Below are 16958 nucleotides of genomic sequence, written 5' to 3' on the forward strand. Positions count from 1 at the left end.
GTCTTTTAAGAGACTTTTGGATAGGTACATGGAGCTTAGAAAAATAGAGGGCTATGGGTAAGCCTAGTAATTTCTAAGGTAGGGACATGTTCGGCACAACTTTGTGGGCCGAAGGGCCTGTATTGTGCTGTAGGTTTTCTATGTTTCTATAAATCAATGTATTGAGTACAGGAGATGGGATGTTATGTTGAAGTTGTATAAGACATTGGTGAGGTCTAATTTGGAGTATTGTGTGCAGTTTTGGTCACCTACAGTAAACAAGGTTGAAAGAGTACAGAGAAAATTTACAAGGATGTTGCCAGGTCTGGAAGACCCGAGTGATAAGGAAATATCAAATAGGTGAGGACTGTATTCCTTAGAAAGTAGAAGATTGAGAGGAGATTTAATAGAGGTATACAAAATTATGAGATATAGATAAGATAAATGCAAGCAGGCTTTTTTCACTGAGGATGGGTGGGACTATAAAAGCAGAGGTCATGGGTTAAGGGTTGAAGGTGAAAAGTTTAAAGGGAACTTAAGGGGAAACTTCTTCACTCAGAGGGTCAAAAGAGATGGAACAAGTTGCCAGCACAAGCTCGATTTCAATGTTTAAGCAAGTTTGAACAGGAACATGGATGGTAGGGGTGGGAGGGCTATGGTCCCAGTGCAGGTTGATGGGAGTAGGCAGTTTAAGTGGATCGGCATGGACTAGATGGGCCAAATGGTTTCTGTTTCTGTCTTGTACTTTTCTGTGATTCTAATGGAAACCACATACAGAGACACAACTGAGTGGTAGTGGGAATGAAAGTGAGTGTGAACAAAATTGTAACATCTAAACAGAAATTGGCCTAGCCAAACAAATTGTGTTACCGTTGTAGCAGGGGCTCACATTCACCAAACCAATGTAGATTTGAAGCTGAAGCTTGCAGAAAGTGCAACAAAGTAGATGACACACAAAAAGCATGTTGGGCAGACAAAAATAAATGGTCTGCACAGGGAAGAGAAAGATATCAGCAACAGAATCAGGTTTCTTATCACTGGCATGTGTCGTGAAACTTGCTAAATTAGCAGCAGCAATTCAATGCAATACATAATCTAGAAGAAGAAAAAATAGTAATAATAAATAAATCAATCAATTACTGTACACATATATTGAAAAGATTAAAAATCATGCAAAAACAGAAATAATATTTATTTAAAAAGTGAGGTTATGTTCACGTGTTCGATGTCCATGTATGAATCAGATGGCAGAAAATTGCTGAGTGTGTGCCTTCAGGCTTCTGTACCTCCTACCTGATGGTAACAGTGAGAAAAGGGCATGCCCTGGGTGCTAGAGGTCCTTAATAATGGACGCTGCCTTTTTGAGTCACCACTCCTTAAAGACATCCTGGGTATTTTGTAGGCTAGCACCCAAGATGGAGCTGACTAGATTTGCGACCCTCTGCAGCTTCTTTCAGTCCTGTGTAGTAGCCCCTCCATACCAGACAGTGATGCAGCCTGTCAGAATGCTCTCCACGGTACATCTATAGAAGTTTTTGAGTGTTTTTGTTGACATACCAAATATCTTCAAACTCCTAATGAAGTATAGTCACCGCCTTGTCTTCTTTATAACTGCATCGAAATGTTGGGACCAGGTTAGATCCTCAGAGATCTTGACACCCAGGAACTTGTAACTATTCACTCTCTCCACTTCTGATCCCTCTTTGAGGATTGGTATGTGTTCCTTCGTCTTACCCTTCCTGAAGTCCACAATCAGCTCTTTCGTCTTACTGACACTGAGTGCCAGGTTGTTGCTGTGACACCACTCCTCTAGATGGCATATCTCACTCCTGTACACCCTCATGTCACCATCTGAGATTCTACCAACAATGGTTGTATCGTCAGCGAGTTTACAGATGGTATTTGAGCTATGCCTTCCCACACAGTCATGGGTATAGAGAGAGTAGAGCAGTGGGCTAAGCACACATCCCTGAGGTGCACCAGCATTGATTGTCAGCGAGGAGGAGATATTATCACCAATCCACATAGACTGTGGACTTAGAACCATAGAACGTTACAGCACAGAAACAGGCCTTTTGGCCCTCCTTGGCTGTGCTGAACCATTTTTCTGCCTAGTCCCACTGACCTGCACCTGGACCATATCCCTCCATACACCTCCCATCCATGTACCTGTCCAAGTTTTTCTTAAATGTCAAAAGTGAGCCCTCATTCACCACTTCATCTGACAGCTCATTCCACACTCCCACCACTCTCTGCGTGAAGAAGCCCCCCCAATGTTCCCTTTAAACTTTTCCCCCTTCACCCTTAGCCCATGACCTCTGGTTTTTTTTCTCCCCTGGCCTCAGTGGAAAAAGCCTGCATGCATTCACTCTATCTATACCCATCATAATTTTATACACCTCTATCAAATCTCCCCTCATTCTTCTACGCTCCAGGGAATAAAGTCCTAACCTATTCAACCTTTCTCTGTAACTCAGTTTCTCAAGTCCCGGCAACATCCTTGTAAACCTTCTCTGCACTCTTTCAACTTTATTAATATCCTTCCTGTAATTAGGAGACCAAAACTGCACACAATACTCCAAATTCGGTCAAACTGATGCCTTATACAACCTCACCATAACATTCCAACTCTTATACGCAATACTTTGATTTATAAAGGCCAATGTACCAAAAGCTCTCTTTACAACCCTATCTACTTGTGACGCCACTTTTAGGGAATTATGTATTTGTACTCCCAGATCCCTCTGTTCTACTGCACTCCTCAGTATCCTACCAGTTAAGAAGTTGAGGATCCAATTGCAGAGGAAGGTACAGAGACCCAGGTTCTGTAACTTATCAATCAAGACTGTGGGAAGTGATGGTGTTAAATGCTGAGCTATAGTCAATGAACAGCATCCTGACATAGGTGTAGGTGTTTGTGTTGTCCAGGTGGTCTAAGGCCGTGTAGAGAGCCATTGAAATTGCATCTGCAGTTGACCTATTACAGATCCTTGCTAAGGCAGGAGTTCAGTCTAGTCATGACCAAGCTGTCAAAGCATTTCATCACTGTCGATGTGAGTGCTACCGGGCGATAGTCATTAAGGCAGCTCACATTATTCTCCTTAGGCACTGGTGTAATTGTTGCCTTTTTGAAGCAAGTAGGAACTTCCACCCATAGCAATGAGAGGTTGACAATGTCCTTGAATACTCCTGCCAGTTGGTTGGGACAGGTTTTCAGAGCCTTACCAGGTACTCCATCGGGACCTTCTGCCTTGTGAGGGTTCACCATCTTTAAAGACAGTCTAACATCGGCCTCTGAGACAGAGATCACAGGGTCATCAGGTGCAGCAGGGATCTTCACAGCTGTAGTTGTGTTCTCCCTTTCAAAGCGGGCATAGAAGGCGTTGAGTTCATCTGGTAGTGAAGCATCACTGCCATTCATACTGTTGGATTTCTCTTTGTAGGAAGTAATGTCTTGCAGACTCTGCCAGAGTGCCATGCATCCGATGTCGCCTCCAACCTCATTTGAAATTGTCTCTTCACCCTTGAAATAGCCCTCGGCATATCATACCTGGTTTTCTGGTACAGGCCTGGGTTGCCAGACTTGAATGCCACAGATCTAGCCTTCAGCAGATGACTTACCTCCTGGTTCATCCACAGCTTTTGGTTTGGGAATGTACAGTAAGTCTTTGTAGGCACACACTCATTCACACAGGTTTTAATGAAGTCAGTAACAACTGCAGTTTGAAGATATATCCCTGAATACAGTTGTGGTGAACTACATATACCTGTCTGGACATGCCCCCTGCTGACTGCTCCTGTGGCTCCTCCCACAGACCCCTGTATAAAGGCGATTGAGGCCTGAGCCCGGCCTCTCAGTCTCCAGGATGTAGTATGGTGGTCACTCACTGCTTGTTCCTTCTTCCAGTCAATAAAAGCCGATATCTCACCTTTACGTCTCAGAGAGAGTTATTGATGGTGCAAAAATTTTATTGACTGTAAGTTTTAAAACGTGGAAAGCATTTTCCATCTGGAAAGATTGGATTTGGACCCCCAAGCCCCTGAAGCAGCTCTTGCCTTTGAACTCTGGCTTGCATGCTTCCAATCATACTTGGAGGAGGTTCGTGCAACTGACCCTGCTGTTCTGCACCGAATTCATTTATCAGAGACCTGCCGACCTACGAAGGGGCACTGGACGCCCTCAAAAGACAGTACCTGCGGCCGGTGAACACCGTCTACGCAAGACATTGTTTAGCTACCCGACGGCAGCGGCCTGGAGAGTCGAGCGCCCAGTTTCTCCAAGCACTAGAGGTGCTCGTCCGAACTTGTGACTGCAAAACTCTCACGGCGGAACAGCATGCGGAGCTGCGGACAAGTGTGTGATCAGAACCACCCGACTCGCTATCCTTGGGTATGTCGTGGAAAACGGGGTCATTGGCCCTGATCCCGACCGTATGCGCCCCCTGTTAGAACTCCCTCTTCCCACCACTCTCAAAGCCCTCAGACGGTGCCTGGGTTTTTTTTCCTATTACGCCCAATGGGTCCCCCATTACGCAGACAAGGCCCGCCCCCGGTCAAGTCTACCACGTTTCCCCTCTCTGCTGAGGCCCGCGCGGCCTTCAGCCGCATTAAAAGGGACATTGCCAAAGCAACAATGCATGTGGTTGTCGAGACCATTCCCTTCCAAGTAGAGAGTGACGCCTCCGATTTCGCGCTGGCTGCTACCCTCAATCAGGCAGGCAGGCCAGTAGCATTCTTTTCTCGTACCCTTCAAGGCTCTGAAATTCGGCACTCCGCGGTAGAGAAAGAAGCCCAGGCCATAGTGGAAGCTATTAGGCACTGGAGGCACTATCTCGCCAGCAAAAGGTTCACCTTGCTGACCGACCAGCGCTCAGTTGCGTTCATGTTCAGCAACCAACAGTGTGGCAAAATCAAAAATGATAAGATTTTGTGTTGGAGAATAGAACTCTCCACCTACAACTATGATATTCTGTACCGGCCTGGAAGGCTTAATGAGCCCCCTGATGCCCTATCCCGGGGAGCGTGTGCCAGCGTACAGCTCGACCAGCTATACGCCCTCCATGCAGATCTTTGCCACCCGGGGGTCACCCGATTTTACGATTTCGTGTAAGCCCGGAACCTGCTGTACTCCCTAGAGGACACCAGGACGATGACCAGCGACTGCCAAATCTGCGCTGAGTGCAAACCGCACTTCTACCGTCCTGAAACGGCGCAACTTATCAAGGCCACCCGCCCCTTTGAGCAACTGAGTGTTGACTTTAAGGGCCCCCTTCCCTCCACCGACCCCAATGTCTACTTTCTCAACATTATCGACGAGTACTCACGGTTCCCCTTTGCCATCCCCTGCCCCGACACCACTACCACGTCTGTCATAAAAGCCCTGCGCCAGCTCTTCACTCTGTTCGGATATCCCAGCTATATCCACAGTGATACATGGTCCTCTTTTATGAGTGACGAGCTGCGCCAGTACCTGCTGTCTAGGGGCATTGCTACTAGTCGGACCACGAGTTATAATCCACGGGGAAATGGACAGGTGGAGAGGGAGAATGCCACAGTGTGGAAGGCCACACTTTTAGCCCTTAAGTCAAAAGGGTTGCCGGACTCTCGATGGCAGGAGGTCCTCCCTGAGGCACTCCACTCTATCTGCTCTCTGTTATGTACGTCCACCAATGCCACCCCTCACGAACGCCTATTCTCTTTTCCCAGGAAGTCTGTCACTGGGACCACCCTACCAGTTTGGCTGATGTCCCCAGGGCCAGTGCTGCTCCGGAAACATGTGAGGAGCAATAAATACTCCCCGCTGGTCGAGAGGGTTCACCTTCTACATGCGAACCCCCAGTATGCCTACGTGGTCTTACCTGATGGGCAGGAGGACATGGTCTCTGTCCGCGACCTGGCGCCCGCGGGAGCAGCAGACCACTACCCCGAACACTCCCCGGTAACTGTGAACCCTGTACCCGAGGTGACACCGCGCACACCGAGCTCTACACAGACTCCTCACGACACTCCTATACCGGGCGTGTCGCACGCGCATATACCAGGCCCCTCGCACACGCATGAGGGATCACTGACGCCTAGTGGGCTGACACCTCCAGTTAGGCCGGAACCAGCACAACCACTGTCTCCGGTGCAATCACCACCGGCACCTGTGCAATCACAGCCGGAGCTACGTAGATCACAGCGACAGATTCGACCACCTGATAGACTTAACCTGTAAATATACTTGTAAGAAACTTCGCCACATGGAGACTCTTTTTTAAAACAAAGGGGGGGGGGTGAATGTGGTGAACTATGTATACCTGTCTGGACATGCCCCCTGCTGACTGCTCCTGTGGCTCCTCCCACAGACCCCTGTATAAATGCGATTGAGGCCTGAGCCCGGCCCTCAGTCTCCAGGATGTAGTATGGTGGTCAACCACTGCCTGTTCCTTCTTCCAGTCAATAAAAGCTGATATCTCGCCTTTACGTCTCAGAAAGAGTTATTGAAGGTGCATCAATAGTCCAGTCAACTGATTCAAAGCAGTCCTGTAGGCATTCTTGTGCTTCCCTTGTCCATACCTTCTTGGTCCTCAGTGCTGGTGCTGCAGTCTTCAGACTCTGCCTGTACTCAGGGAGTAGAAGTACAGCCAGGTGATCAGACTTCCCAAAGTGAGGGCATGGAATAGCACGGTAGGCATTCTTGATGGTGGTGTAGCAATGGTCCAGAGTGTTGTTTCCTCTAGTATTGCAAGTGATCTGTTGATGGTAGTTGCTTAGTGATTTTTTTCAGACTAGCCGGGTTAAAGTCTCCCAAAAGGATGGTGAGGGTGTTAGGGTGCGCTGTTTCATGCATGTTGATCCCATTGCTCAGATCACTTTAACATTGGCCTGAGGTGGTATGTATACTGCTACCAAATTGATCCCGGAGAACTCCAGTGGTAGGTAAAAAGGACGGCAAATTCATTAAAATGGAATTGGGCACTGACTCAGCCATTATTCTACAAAATTAGTTGTCTTTCATTATTTACAATCTTTAGGGCTTTTCGGGGTAATTTAGTTTTCATTTAATAAAGAGCTAGTAGGGGTTTTATTTCCCAATTCTCCACACCACACTCCAGTCCAGTTGGTGGTGGTAAGGTAAGGCACCTTTAATTTGGACTGCCTACCACCATTAAAAGTCAGAAGAAGAAAATGAGTTTGAACAGCATTTCAAAGATACTGAACTGAAGCCTGCAGATATCCATCTAAATTTACAAAGGAGGACACTCCTCTTGACGCATTCTCCCTAATGCAAATTGAAAGAATCCCCATTATGGCAGAGATGATCGGAAGGAAAACCAGCAAGGATCCCACACTGTCTCAAGTCTACGTGGCAACCCAAAACAGCTGGAATATGCAGCAGAAATTCCAATTCCCCCATGTTTACCAGCACCGGGATAAACTTACGCTCGACAGGGTTTGCCTTATGTGGGGATGGAGAGTTGTTGTAGTATCCAAGCTGAGAGCTAAAGTGTTGGAGGATCTTCATGCTTATCATCTAGGCATGGTCAAAATGAAATCATAGGCTCTAAGTTTTGTCCGGTGGCCTGGGATAGATCAGCAGATTGAGAAGCTTGCCTTGCAGTGTTCAGGATGCCAACACATCCAGAAGAAAGCTGTCCAGAGCTGTCAGAACCACTTCCTGCAGTCCCAGAGTCAACTCCTACAACCACCATGGAGGAGGCCCCAGAACCTGAGAGTGTTTCACAGGCACGAGTCTCTCTGCCAGAGTGATCTCCTTTGTCAGGAAAGACGTTATTTCACAGGAGTAAGAAATCCTCCACAGTGATTAAACCTTTAGGCCTAAATGGGACAATTTAAAATTTACTGTGCCATGGATGTCCGGTAGTTGTAGTATATATTGTACTGTATATAAACATACAGTGTATCTTTGTTTGTTTAAATAATTCATTATGGGCTATACGTAAAATGAACTGAATGGCACACGTCATGACGCTGCAACATCATAAGTGCATGCCTCTCTTAAAGTGAAAATGAAACTAAGGCACGCATTCCCAGCTCCATGTTTCCTTTCAATTAGTTTAATGTTTTGGAGTTACAAAACATAACATTAACCGCCCTATCAAATTGCACTGTAACCTTGAGGGATCTATGGATGTGAACCCCAAGGTCCCTTAGATCCTCCACACCGTTAAGAATCCTGCCATTAATCCTGTATCTGCCTTCATATTCGACCTTCACACTTTTCCATGTGGAACTTCATCTGTCACTCTTCAGTCAAGTTCTACATCATATCAATGCCCCATGGTAACCTACGACAGCCTTCTAGACAATCCACAATACCAGCAACTTCCTGTCATCTGCAAACTTACTAATCCACCCTTCCACTTCTTCAACCAAGTCATTTATAAAATTCATAAAGAGCAGGGGTCCCAGAACAGATCCCTGCAGAACACCACTGGTTACCAACCTCCTGGTAGAAGTGGTGAGTGATTACAGACCTCTGAGATACAGAGGGGTTTGTTTGTCCAAGTGCACAGCTCTTAAAAGACCAGTGCGCAAGTTATTATTACTCATCTTCCAGCATTAAAAGTATATAAAATGTTTTTGTCCTTGTGATAAAACAATTTATGCTCAAAATACAATTTATTTTAAACTGCAGATACCTCAAAGATTACCTTGGGACAGATCTAAAGTAAGTTCTAACCTGGTTTAAGGTTCATGCTGATTAGGGTTATCATTAAAATTGACTCTATCCATTGACCTGTTTAGCGCCTTTAGAATTTGCACCTAGTGAGTTAATATTCTACTACTGTGAAGTAAGTTGTTGCAAAATGCTACATTCCAGTTTATTGTAATTTTACGCAATAATGAACTGCCCTGAGTCAACACAAGATTAATCCTCAGGGGGCAAAAGTCTTTTGGATTTAATCAGAGCTACACTACAGTGTCTGGTAAGCATGCTTTAAAATTTTCTCTTGTTTCAAAGTTGCCTGATCCCCCCTCTTAAATTGATAGTTCTCTTAAGACTATTACTTATGTACTGTATGCTAAGTACTTAAATTTTTCAGTCTATGTAAATGAAAGTTTTGCTTGAGGAGGCAAAGTTTATTCCTCTTCAATTAGGAGCCACCCTTTCTCATGGGCCTAACCAAATCAAACCTAATTAATAGACTGTTGAAACCCTATGAGCTTGTAAATCGTAATAAATTAACACAGCAGTGTTAATATTAAATGTGATTTCTCTGTTAGACAAGCTTTGTTACCTTGTACTATATAAATCTGCAAGTCAGGCAGCATCTGTGGAAAGATACTGCCTGACCTTCTAAGCTCCTCCAACATTTTGTGTGTGTTGCCTTGAATATCCAGCATCTGCAGATTCTCTCATGTTTGTAAATCTGAAAGTTGCAGCAATGCAGGGGAATCTTATTCTGTGCAATATATTGTCGTAAACACATGCTTATCTTTGGATTTTACTAAGAGAACATTGACATCATTATTTCAGCTGGTGGTATCTATGTCCTACACTGAGACCTGGCAATGGGCTTGCATACTTTATAAATGCTGTATTCTCATGAGGTGTTTGTAGAATTTGTTATCTGCCTTATGTGGGATCAAAGTCACATTTGTCAATTTTTTGACCAATTTGGGAAAGTTGGTGGGGGGGAGTGGAGGAGGAAGGTTGATAGTCAACATCATGTTGGAGTGACCTGCTGATGTAAATTCAGAACCAAAACAGTCCTCTGTGACAGATTAAATAATCTTGCACCTAACCAAGATAGTCTGTAGTATTCCAAAGCACTATTAATTGTTAACAATCCAGACACAATGGAATTTAATTAGGGGTTTCCATCACCACAGACTGGCATATCCCAATCAGGTTCAGATTACCCTGCAAGCAAAGCATCTGATCTGGAAAAATAGTGGAATGTCTATCAATGCACATTACAGGTAACCCATGTGGTTTCAACCAGTTGAGTTTCAGCAGTACTCCTGCACATGGTTGGCTTCCTTAAAACTCAAGTATTAATACATTTTACTCAAGGTTTTTAGAAATACTCAATTATGAAATAGAAAGTATTAATCTCATACTAAGCATATAACCCATGGCCTGGGAGCTTTTGAACCAGCATTTAGTAGATAAGAATATATTTGGTAAAGGCTGTTTGTTTTCCACATATTACCATGAAAATTGCTTCTATTTGGAATGTACAAATGTAGACCTGACCATATAGTGATTGGCAAATTCTTATTATTCATTCTGTTTTTCTTCAGATTGTATAAGATGGAAATCTAGGCTAAAGACATGCTTCAATCAAGAACCCAATCAATGAAATGGACAGATCCATCAATTCCTTTACTGAACTATAAAGCAGAGTCTTCCTAATCCTCAAGTTTTGACATCAACATTTATCAGTTTTAGCTGTGGAGATGATCAAAAATTTGGTGATCACTTATGTTCTCTGGTCATTAGGTGGACCTTTAGGTCTCCATCACATCTACCTTGGGAGAGATAGCCATGCCTTACTGTGGATGGTGACATTTGGTGGATTTGGGTTTGGGTGGATTCGTGAGTTTTGGCATTTGCCAAAATACGTGCAAAATGCAAACTTTCGCCACAAAAAGACTCAAAGGAAAAGAGAGAAACAACCATCAATGAAAATTATCCGAACTTTTGGCCAATTTGTAGTTGGGGTTTACTTTGGTATAGTTGCTCTCATAAGTCTATCTCCATTAAGTGGTTTCTACATCATGGTCTTGCCACTTGCTATCACACTGGGTGTTCACCTTGTAGCTAATGTTGGTGAGCAAACTTCCAATATAAATGCAACAATGATAGCCTCCATTGTTACTTCCATCATATTCTATGGAAGACCCATTGCAACAATACCCATCAGTATTGTTGCTACTGTTGTCTCTATGCAACACCGCCTCTACAAGACTTCAAGTGACACAGAAGACAACTTAAGGGTGCGACTTTACAGATTAACTTTAGCTTGGCTGGCTTTCACAATGCCAATCTTCTATTGTATGTTTCACAATACCACAGTTACGATTACATACATCTCAGACACTATTAATATTATCCTAGATTCACTCCGAATTTTCCCACTGGTCAGTGGTCTCTTTGAATCTATATTACTTCTCCCATATTATGCATGGAAGCTCTCCACTGGTGGAATTGGATTAGGCTATGGATACAATCAAGAATGGGAAAAGTTATTTGAATCTATCACTACCATAAAGACTGAAAGAGAAAGGTTAGCATACAAGGTAACTATAAACAAATTAATAATACTAATTGGTCTAGATTGCTGTTTCTTCCTCCACCTTAGATTGCATGTCTGTTTTACACTCCAACTGAAACTATTTCCATTCTCACTGTACAGATGTACTGAAATCTGGAATTTTATATATGTGTGTGTATATATATAAAATGCTACAATCATAGGAGATAGCTTGGCTTGAAGAATAGACACTGCTCTCTGCAAGAGACACATAGACTTCTGAAAGCTGTATTGTGTGTTCACTATCAGGGTTAAGGACATCTCTTCTGGGATGGAGAAGAACTTTGGAGTGGGGATGGGAGGATCCTCACAGGCACTAACTACATGGATAAGACAAGTAAGGAGGTTCTGTTGAGGGATTATGAACAGCAGAGGCAAAACTGAAAAGCAAAACTCAAAGGAGATTACCTCCATATTATTACCCAATCAGCCTGCAAATTGGCAAAGGGTAAATAAAATTAGAGCAGTAAATGTGTGGCTCAATGTTTGATGAGGGAGAAATAGGCTCTAATTCATGGGGCACTGGCACAAGTACTGGAAAAGGAGGAAGCTGTTTCATTGGGATGGGTTTAATCTGAGCCATGCTGGGGTGGTAACCTGACTAATTGCATAAATAAGATTAATATCTGGGCTTTAGATTAATTACAGGTGAGTAAAGTTTGAGTGACATGAAGGTTACTAAATCAAAAACAAATAAGAGATAGTGCTATAGGATGCTATAAGCAGAAATGAAAATCAACATACGACAGAAAGAGGCACAAAATATAAGCAAATGTGTGTCAGAAAGTTAATCCAGAGTAAGTTAAATCTACAAAAAAGTCAAAGATTATGTTTTTTTATCTGATTGCACATAGCATTTGTAACAAGATATTTGGCATAAATAGTCACAAATCAGTTTGATCTAATATGTATTACAAAGGCATGGTGCTGAATGACCAGGACTAGGAATTCAGTATTCAAGGTTATTCAACATTCCAAAAAGAATACATAGATAGGCAAAAAGAGGTAGAATGGTATTTGTTAATAGAGGAAGTTATGAGCATGGTGCTGACTTGTGACAATATCAAGTGGATGGTGATGTGGAATCAGTTTAAGTGGAAATAACAAATAGCAGGGAAATGAAGATATGGGTGGGAGTAGGTTACGGAGCCCCAAAAGTGGTGCCTCTCAACAGGACAAAACATAAATGGGGAATTATCATCAACATGTAAGAAGAGAGCAGTAATTATCATCAGTGATTTCAAGCTGCACATTGATTGAACTAATCAAACTGGCAAAGTACCTTGGAAGAGGAATCTATGGAATTCATTGTGGATTGCTTCTGAGAGCAGTATGTTAAAGGAGCTGCCTGGGAAAAGTTTGTTTAGATTTGGTTGTGTGCAATGAAGTAGGATTAATTGAGGGTAAACACTCCAATCTCAAACTAGCATGCTCAACTACAAAGATCTGAAAGTATAGCTGTCCAGAGTGGATTGAGTAAATAGACTAAGATATAAGTTAGTGAATGAGCGGTGGCAGATGCTTATGCCGTTGGCTCATAGTGCTCAGCTGAAATGTGTTCTCATTAGAAAGAGGGATTTCATGAGAAAGATGAACAATGCTTGGTTGACAAAGGAGATTAATGGTAAAATAAAAAATAAAAAAAACAGGTACACAAAGTGGCAAGACTTGAAAACAAGACTGAAAAGCTAGTAGGGAAACAGAAAATTGATTATGAAAGAAAACTGACAAGTAATCTAAAAACGAATAGAAAGACCTTCTGGGGGTATATGAAAAGAGTGGGTTTAAAGTAGTCTGACAGGTGGTGGTACCCAAAGCAGTAGTCTAACAGATGAGAAAGTTGAAACAAGCATCGAGGATAGAGCAAGTGAGTTCAGTAGGCAGGGAGTGTGAAAGGTCTGAGAGCCTGCAGCACATTTTATGATGATACATTTCAAAACTTTTTGTTTCTTTGTATTAAAAGGGGGTGCATTTTCTCTTTTCCTGTACGACAGAACATTTGTTTCTTTCTGCAATAAATGGCCCATTCGTTCAAAGAACTAATTTTGAAAATGTGCATCCCCGTGATTTTATTAGCCAATCTCCCAGATGCTTTTCTAAAACAGATGTAATTTCAATTACTCTAATCCCAGATATTCCCCAGATGAAACATTGAGTAAAATCTGTCTTTTGTTTAACAAAGTGACAAAGAATGTAATTCATTGTGATATAATTTCCTAATCCTGGTTAGATCTTGCCCTCTCTGGCTTTGTAGAGGATGCAAAGCAATTTGTAAGTAATGCAGTGGAATATTTTAAACAGCACACAGGCCTTTCTGAGTTATTGCTTTCTAAATTAAGACTCGTATTTATTTTTAAACTTCAGGTGCTGGGACTACACCAGGAAGCAACCTTGGAAGAAATTAACAAAAGTTATAGAGAGTTGGTGAAACGCTGGCACCCTGACCACAACCGATATAACTTAAATGAAGCAGAACAACAATTTCTTGAGATACAGGCAGCATATGAAGTACTTACGAAAAAGCAGACAAGAGACATTCAAGAGCTGTGACATCATTTATAAAATATCAAGATTCCTGGCTTTATGGCTGCTTTCAATTTATGATATAAATTTGTTATAATTGTGGCATTGAATAAGGATGAATTGAATTGGGGCTAAGTCTTCAGTTATTTTTCCTTGTTCTCTAGGTTAGCCGGAGTATTTATGCCCCATCTATATTACAGTTCAATGGATTCTCCCTTAATTCTAACGTCAAAGATTATATTGTACAATTAAGGTAGTCAGATGAGAATATCATTGTCTGGATTTCTTATTTATATCTGCCTAGAATTACTTCATTCATCAGTCAAGTCCAGATTCCCGCTTTTCCTAGCATGTTTTCTTGTCTAAATAACAACAGACTCAAGAAACTTCTATTTTTGGAGCTTGAGTCAAGTTTGAAATTAGACTCATATTAAAAAAAGAACAGTAGGCCATTCTGCACTTCACATATGCTCCAGCATTCAATATAATCATAAATGATCATCCAAATTCAGTATCTCATTCTTGCGTTCTCCCTGTACGCCATGACTTCCAGAGCTATGAGAACCATACCTCACTTCTTTTAATGGGGTTGAGAATTCCACAGATTCGACTCTCACTGGATGAAGAAAGTTCTTCAAATCTCTGTCCTAAAAAGCATCAATTATTCCAGTGAAAACATTTTAAAATCTGATATCTTAAGATTTTTTTTCTGGTTTACCTGCACTGAGTATTTTTTAGTCATGGACTTTTTTTCAGATTTTAATTTGCATTTGCAATGATGTAAATGTAGAAAATTTTCAAAGGTACTTGTTATATAAATAGGGGAATAATGGACAATATTTTACAAATGCATGGTAAATATCATTATTCACTATTAAAATCTTTGCTAATAGTTTCAGAAAAGTGTGCTCTTTAGGCTGTTTGTCCATATATTAAAATCATGAAAACCAGCTCCTTGAACCACTTCAATATTCAATATGATCCTTAAAGTTCAAATTTCTGTCGATCTCCCCCTTGGATTCATTCAGTGATTGCCTCCACAGCTATCTGGGGTAGAATCATGGCCCTCTGGAAGAAGTTTCTTCTCATCTCCATCTTAAATGAGTTACTCCTTCCTTACTCTAAAACTATGTCCCTTATAACTCATTTCCCACAGGGGAAACATCCCCTCGGTGTCAAGCCTGTTAATCACTCTCGGAATCACATATATTTCATTTTCCTAAACTCCAATGAATATAAGCTTGACTTTTCTTCATTCCAGGGATTAACCTTGTCTGCACTGCCTCCGATGGAAGTATATGATTCTGTAAGAATGGAGACCAAAGTGTATACAGTACTCCAGGTGCAGTCTCACCAGCAGCTTTTTCTTTGTAGTACATGTCCTCTACAATAAAGTTCAACATTCCCTTAGTCTTTCTAATCCCGTGTTATACCTACATGTCAACCCTTCATGTTAATGCACAGAACTCCCAGACGCCTTTGTATCCAATTTTATAGTCTCACTCCATTTTAATAATAATTAGCTTTATCATTCTTCTAGCTCATATTTTTCCATCTTATATTCCATCTAGTAACTTTTGGCACACTCACTTAACCTACCTTCGTGCGTTTTGATTAATCTGTCTATCTTTGCATCAACAACAAGTTTGTCTACTGTGCACTCAGTTCCTTAATCTAAGGCATTAATATAGACCATAAACAGTTGAGATACAGTATCAGTCCCTATGGCACTCCATGATGACTGACTTTCAATCAAAAGTAACCTCACTCTGTTAGTCAATTAAGTATCCATGCCAATGTTTTTCTCCCTAATCCTTACTTTGACCAGTAATCTTTTATGTGGCACCTTATTGAATTTCTTTTGGAAATTCAAATACTCTTACATCTACTAGTTCCTCTTTATCCATCCTGTTTATTACATTGTCAAAGAATGCTAATAAATTTGTCAATCATTAATTCCCTCTTATAAAACCATATTGACTCTACTGGGTTGTCTTTTGATTTTCTAAATGCCTTGCTATTACTTCCTCAATAATGGACTCTAGCATTTTCCTAAAGACAGATGTTAGACTACCTGACCAACAATTTCTTGCTTTCTGGCTCCACTTTTCTTGAATAGGAACATTAAATCTTACTGTTTTCCAATCCTCTCCATAATCAAGTGATTTTTAGTTGCTTATAACCACTGCATCCACTGTCTCTAGAACCTTTAGGCCTCCAGGAACCAGGCCTTCAAGTCTGGGAGTCTCGTTGGCCTTTAGCAGCATTTTCTTCCTGATAAGTTACAGTGTCGTGCATTGATATTTTCTCAAATTATTAGCAAACTACACACCTTAATTTTTCCTCACCATGCTAATGTTAACCACCATGTAAGCTATGTTTCATCTTTCTTGATCTGTCCATAATCTATGGTACTGTTCATTACTTCATACGCCTCCAATAGCTGTTGTCCATCCAGCAAAGTCAAACTGGTTGCACTCTTGTGTATGTAGCTATAGTAAAAGAATTTCCTGCAATACCTTCTATTTCCACTCATGCATGTAACCTCAGTTCTCCCCCCACCCCCAGCCCTTTATTCTTAGTCCTTTCTGTTTTTATCACCTGTATGCTGTTTCATGACAAAACAATTTGAAAAAAGAGACTAGACAGACACATTCACTAAAAGCACACAACTTGGTATCAAAACTGCCTCTCTTAAGCCCTCCACTGTCTGTCTGCTGTCAGACTGCTGTTCATCATTATGTCCTGCTGATCAAAATTACTTCAAACACAGAAAAGACTGGACTCCTTGCCTTCTGTTATATTTCACAGGAAAATATACCACTGTATATGTTTCATTTACACACAGCAAAAGAAATAATGCAAATATAAACCAAAGATACAAATATTTTATTATAAATTATTAGTAATTTGATGCCTAAATTGACTCCATGGACCTCAAATTAAAATCATGCACTCATGCATTAACTAAAGTTCAATGGATAGACTGGAACTACTATCTGGGACATTTCAACAGATTTTCTTAGAGCACTGTATGTTTAAATCAGGGTCCAAAACTACAGTGTCATGTATAAAGGAACTGAATGAGAATCAAAGAAATTGCATACGCTGCAAAGCAACAATAAAAATAGAAAATGCTGGAAATACTTATCAGGTCAAACAGTGACTCTAGAAAGAGAAATAAGAGTC

General features: G+C 41.6%; 1 protein-coding gene across 1 annotated transcript; it reads left to right on the forward strand.

Annotated features, from left to right (window-relative positions):
- The first annotated feature begins 8854 nt into the window (after window positions 1-8854).
- On the forward strand, window positions 8855-16367 carry dnajc22 (DnaJ (Hsp40) homolog, subfamily C, member 22). Its single transcript, XM_059955885.1, has 3 exons — window positions 8855-8912; window positions 10234-11232; window positions 13611-16367. Exons 2-3 carry the CDS (start codon window positions 10390-10392, stop codon window positions 13794-13796), a joined length of 1029 nt encoding a protein of 342 aa, XP_059811868.1. The 5' UTR covers window positions 8855-8912; window positions 10234-10389; the 3' UTR covers window positions 13797-16367.
- The last annotated feature ends 591 nt before the right edge of the window (window positions 16368-16958 follow it).

This window comes from Hypanus sabinus, chromosome X1, assembly GCF_030144855.1.
Source record: "Hypanus sabinus isolate sHypSab1 chromosome X1, sHypSab1.hap1, whole genome shotgun sequence".
Classification (NCBI taxonomy): domain Eukaryota; kingdom Metazoa; phylum Chordata; class Chondrichthyes; order Myliobatiformes; family Dasyatidae; genus Hypanus; species Hypanus sabinus.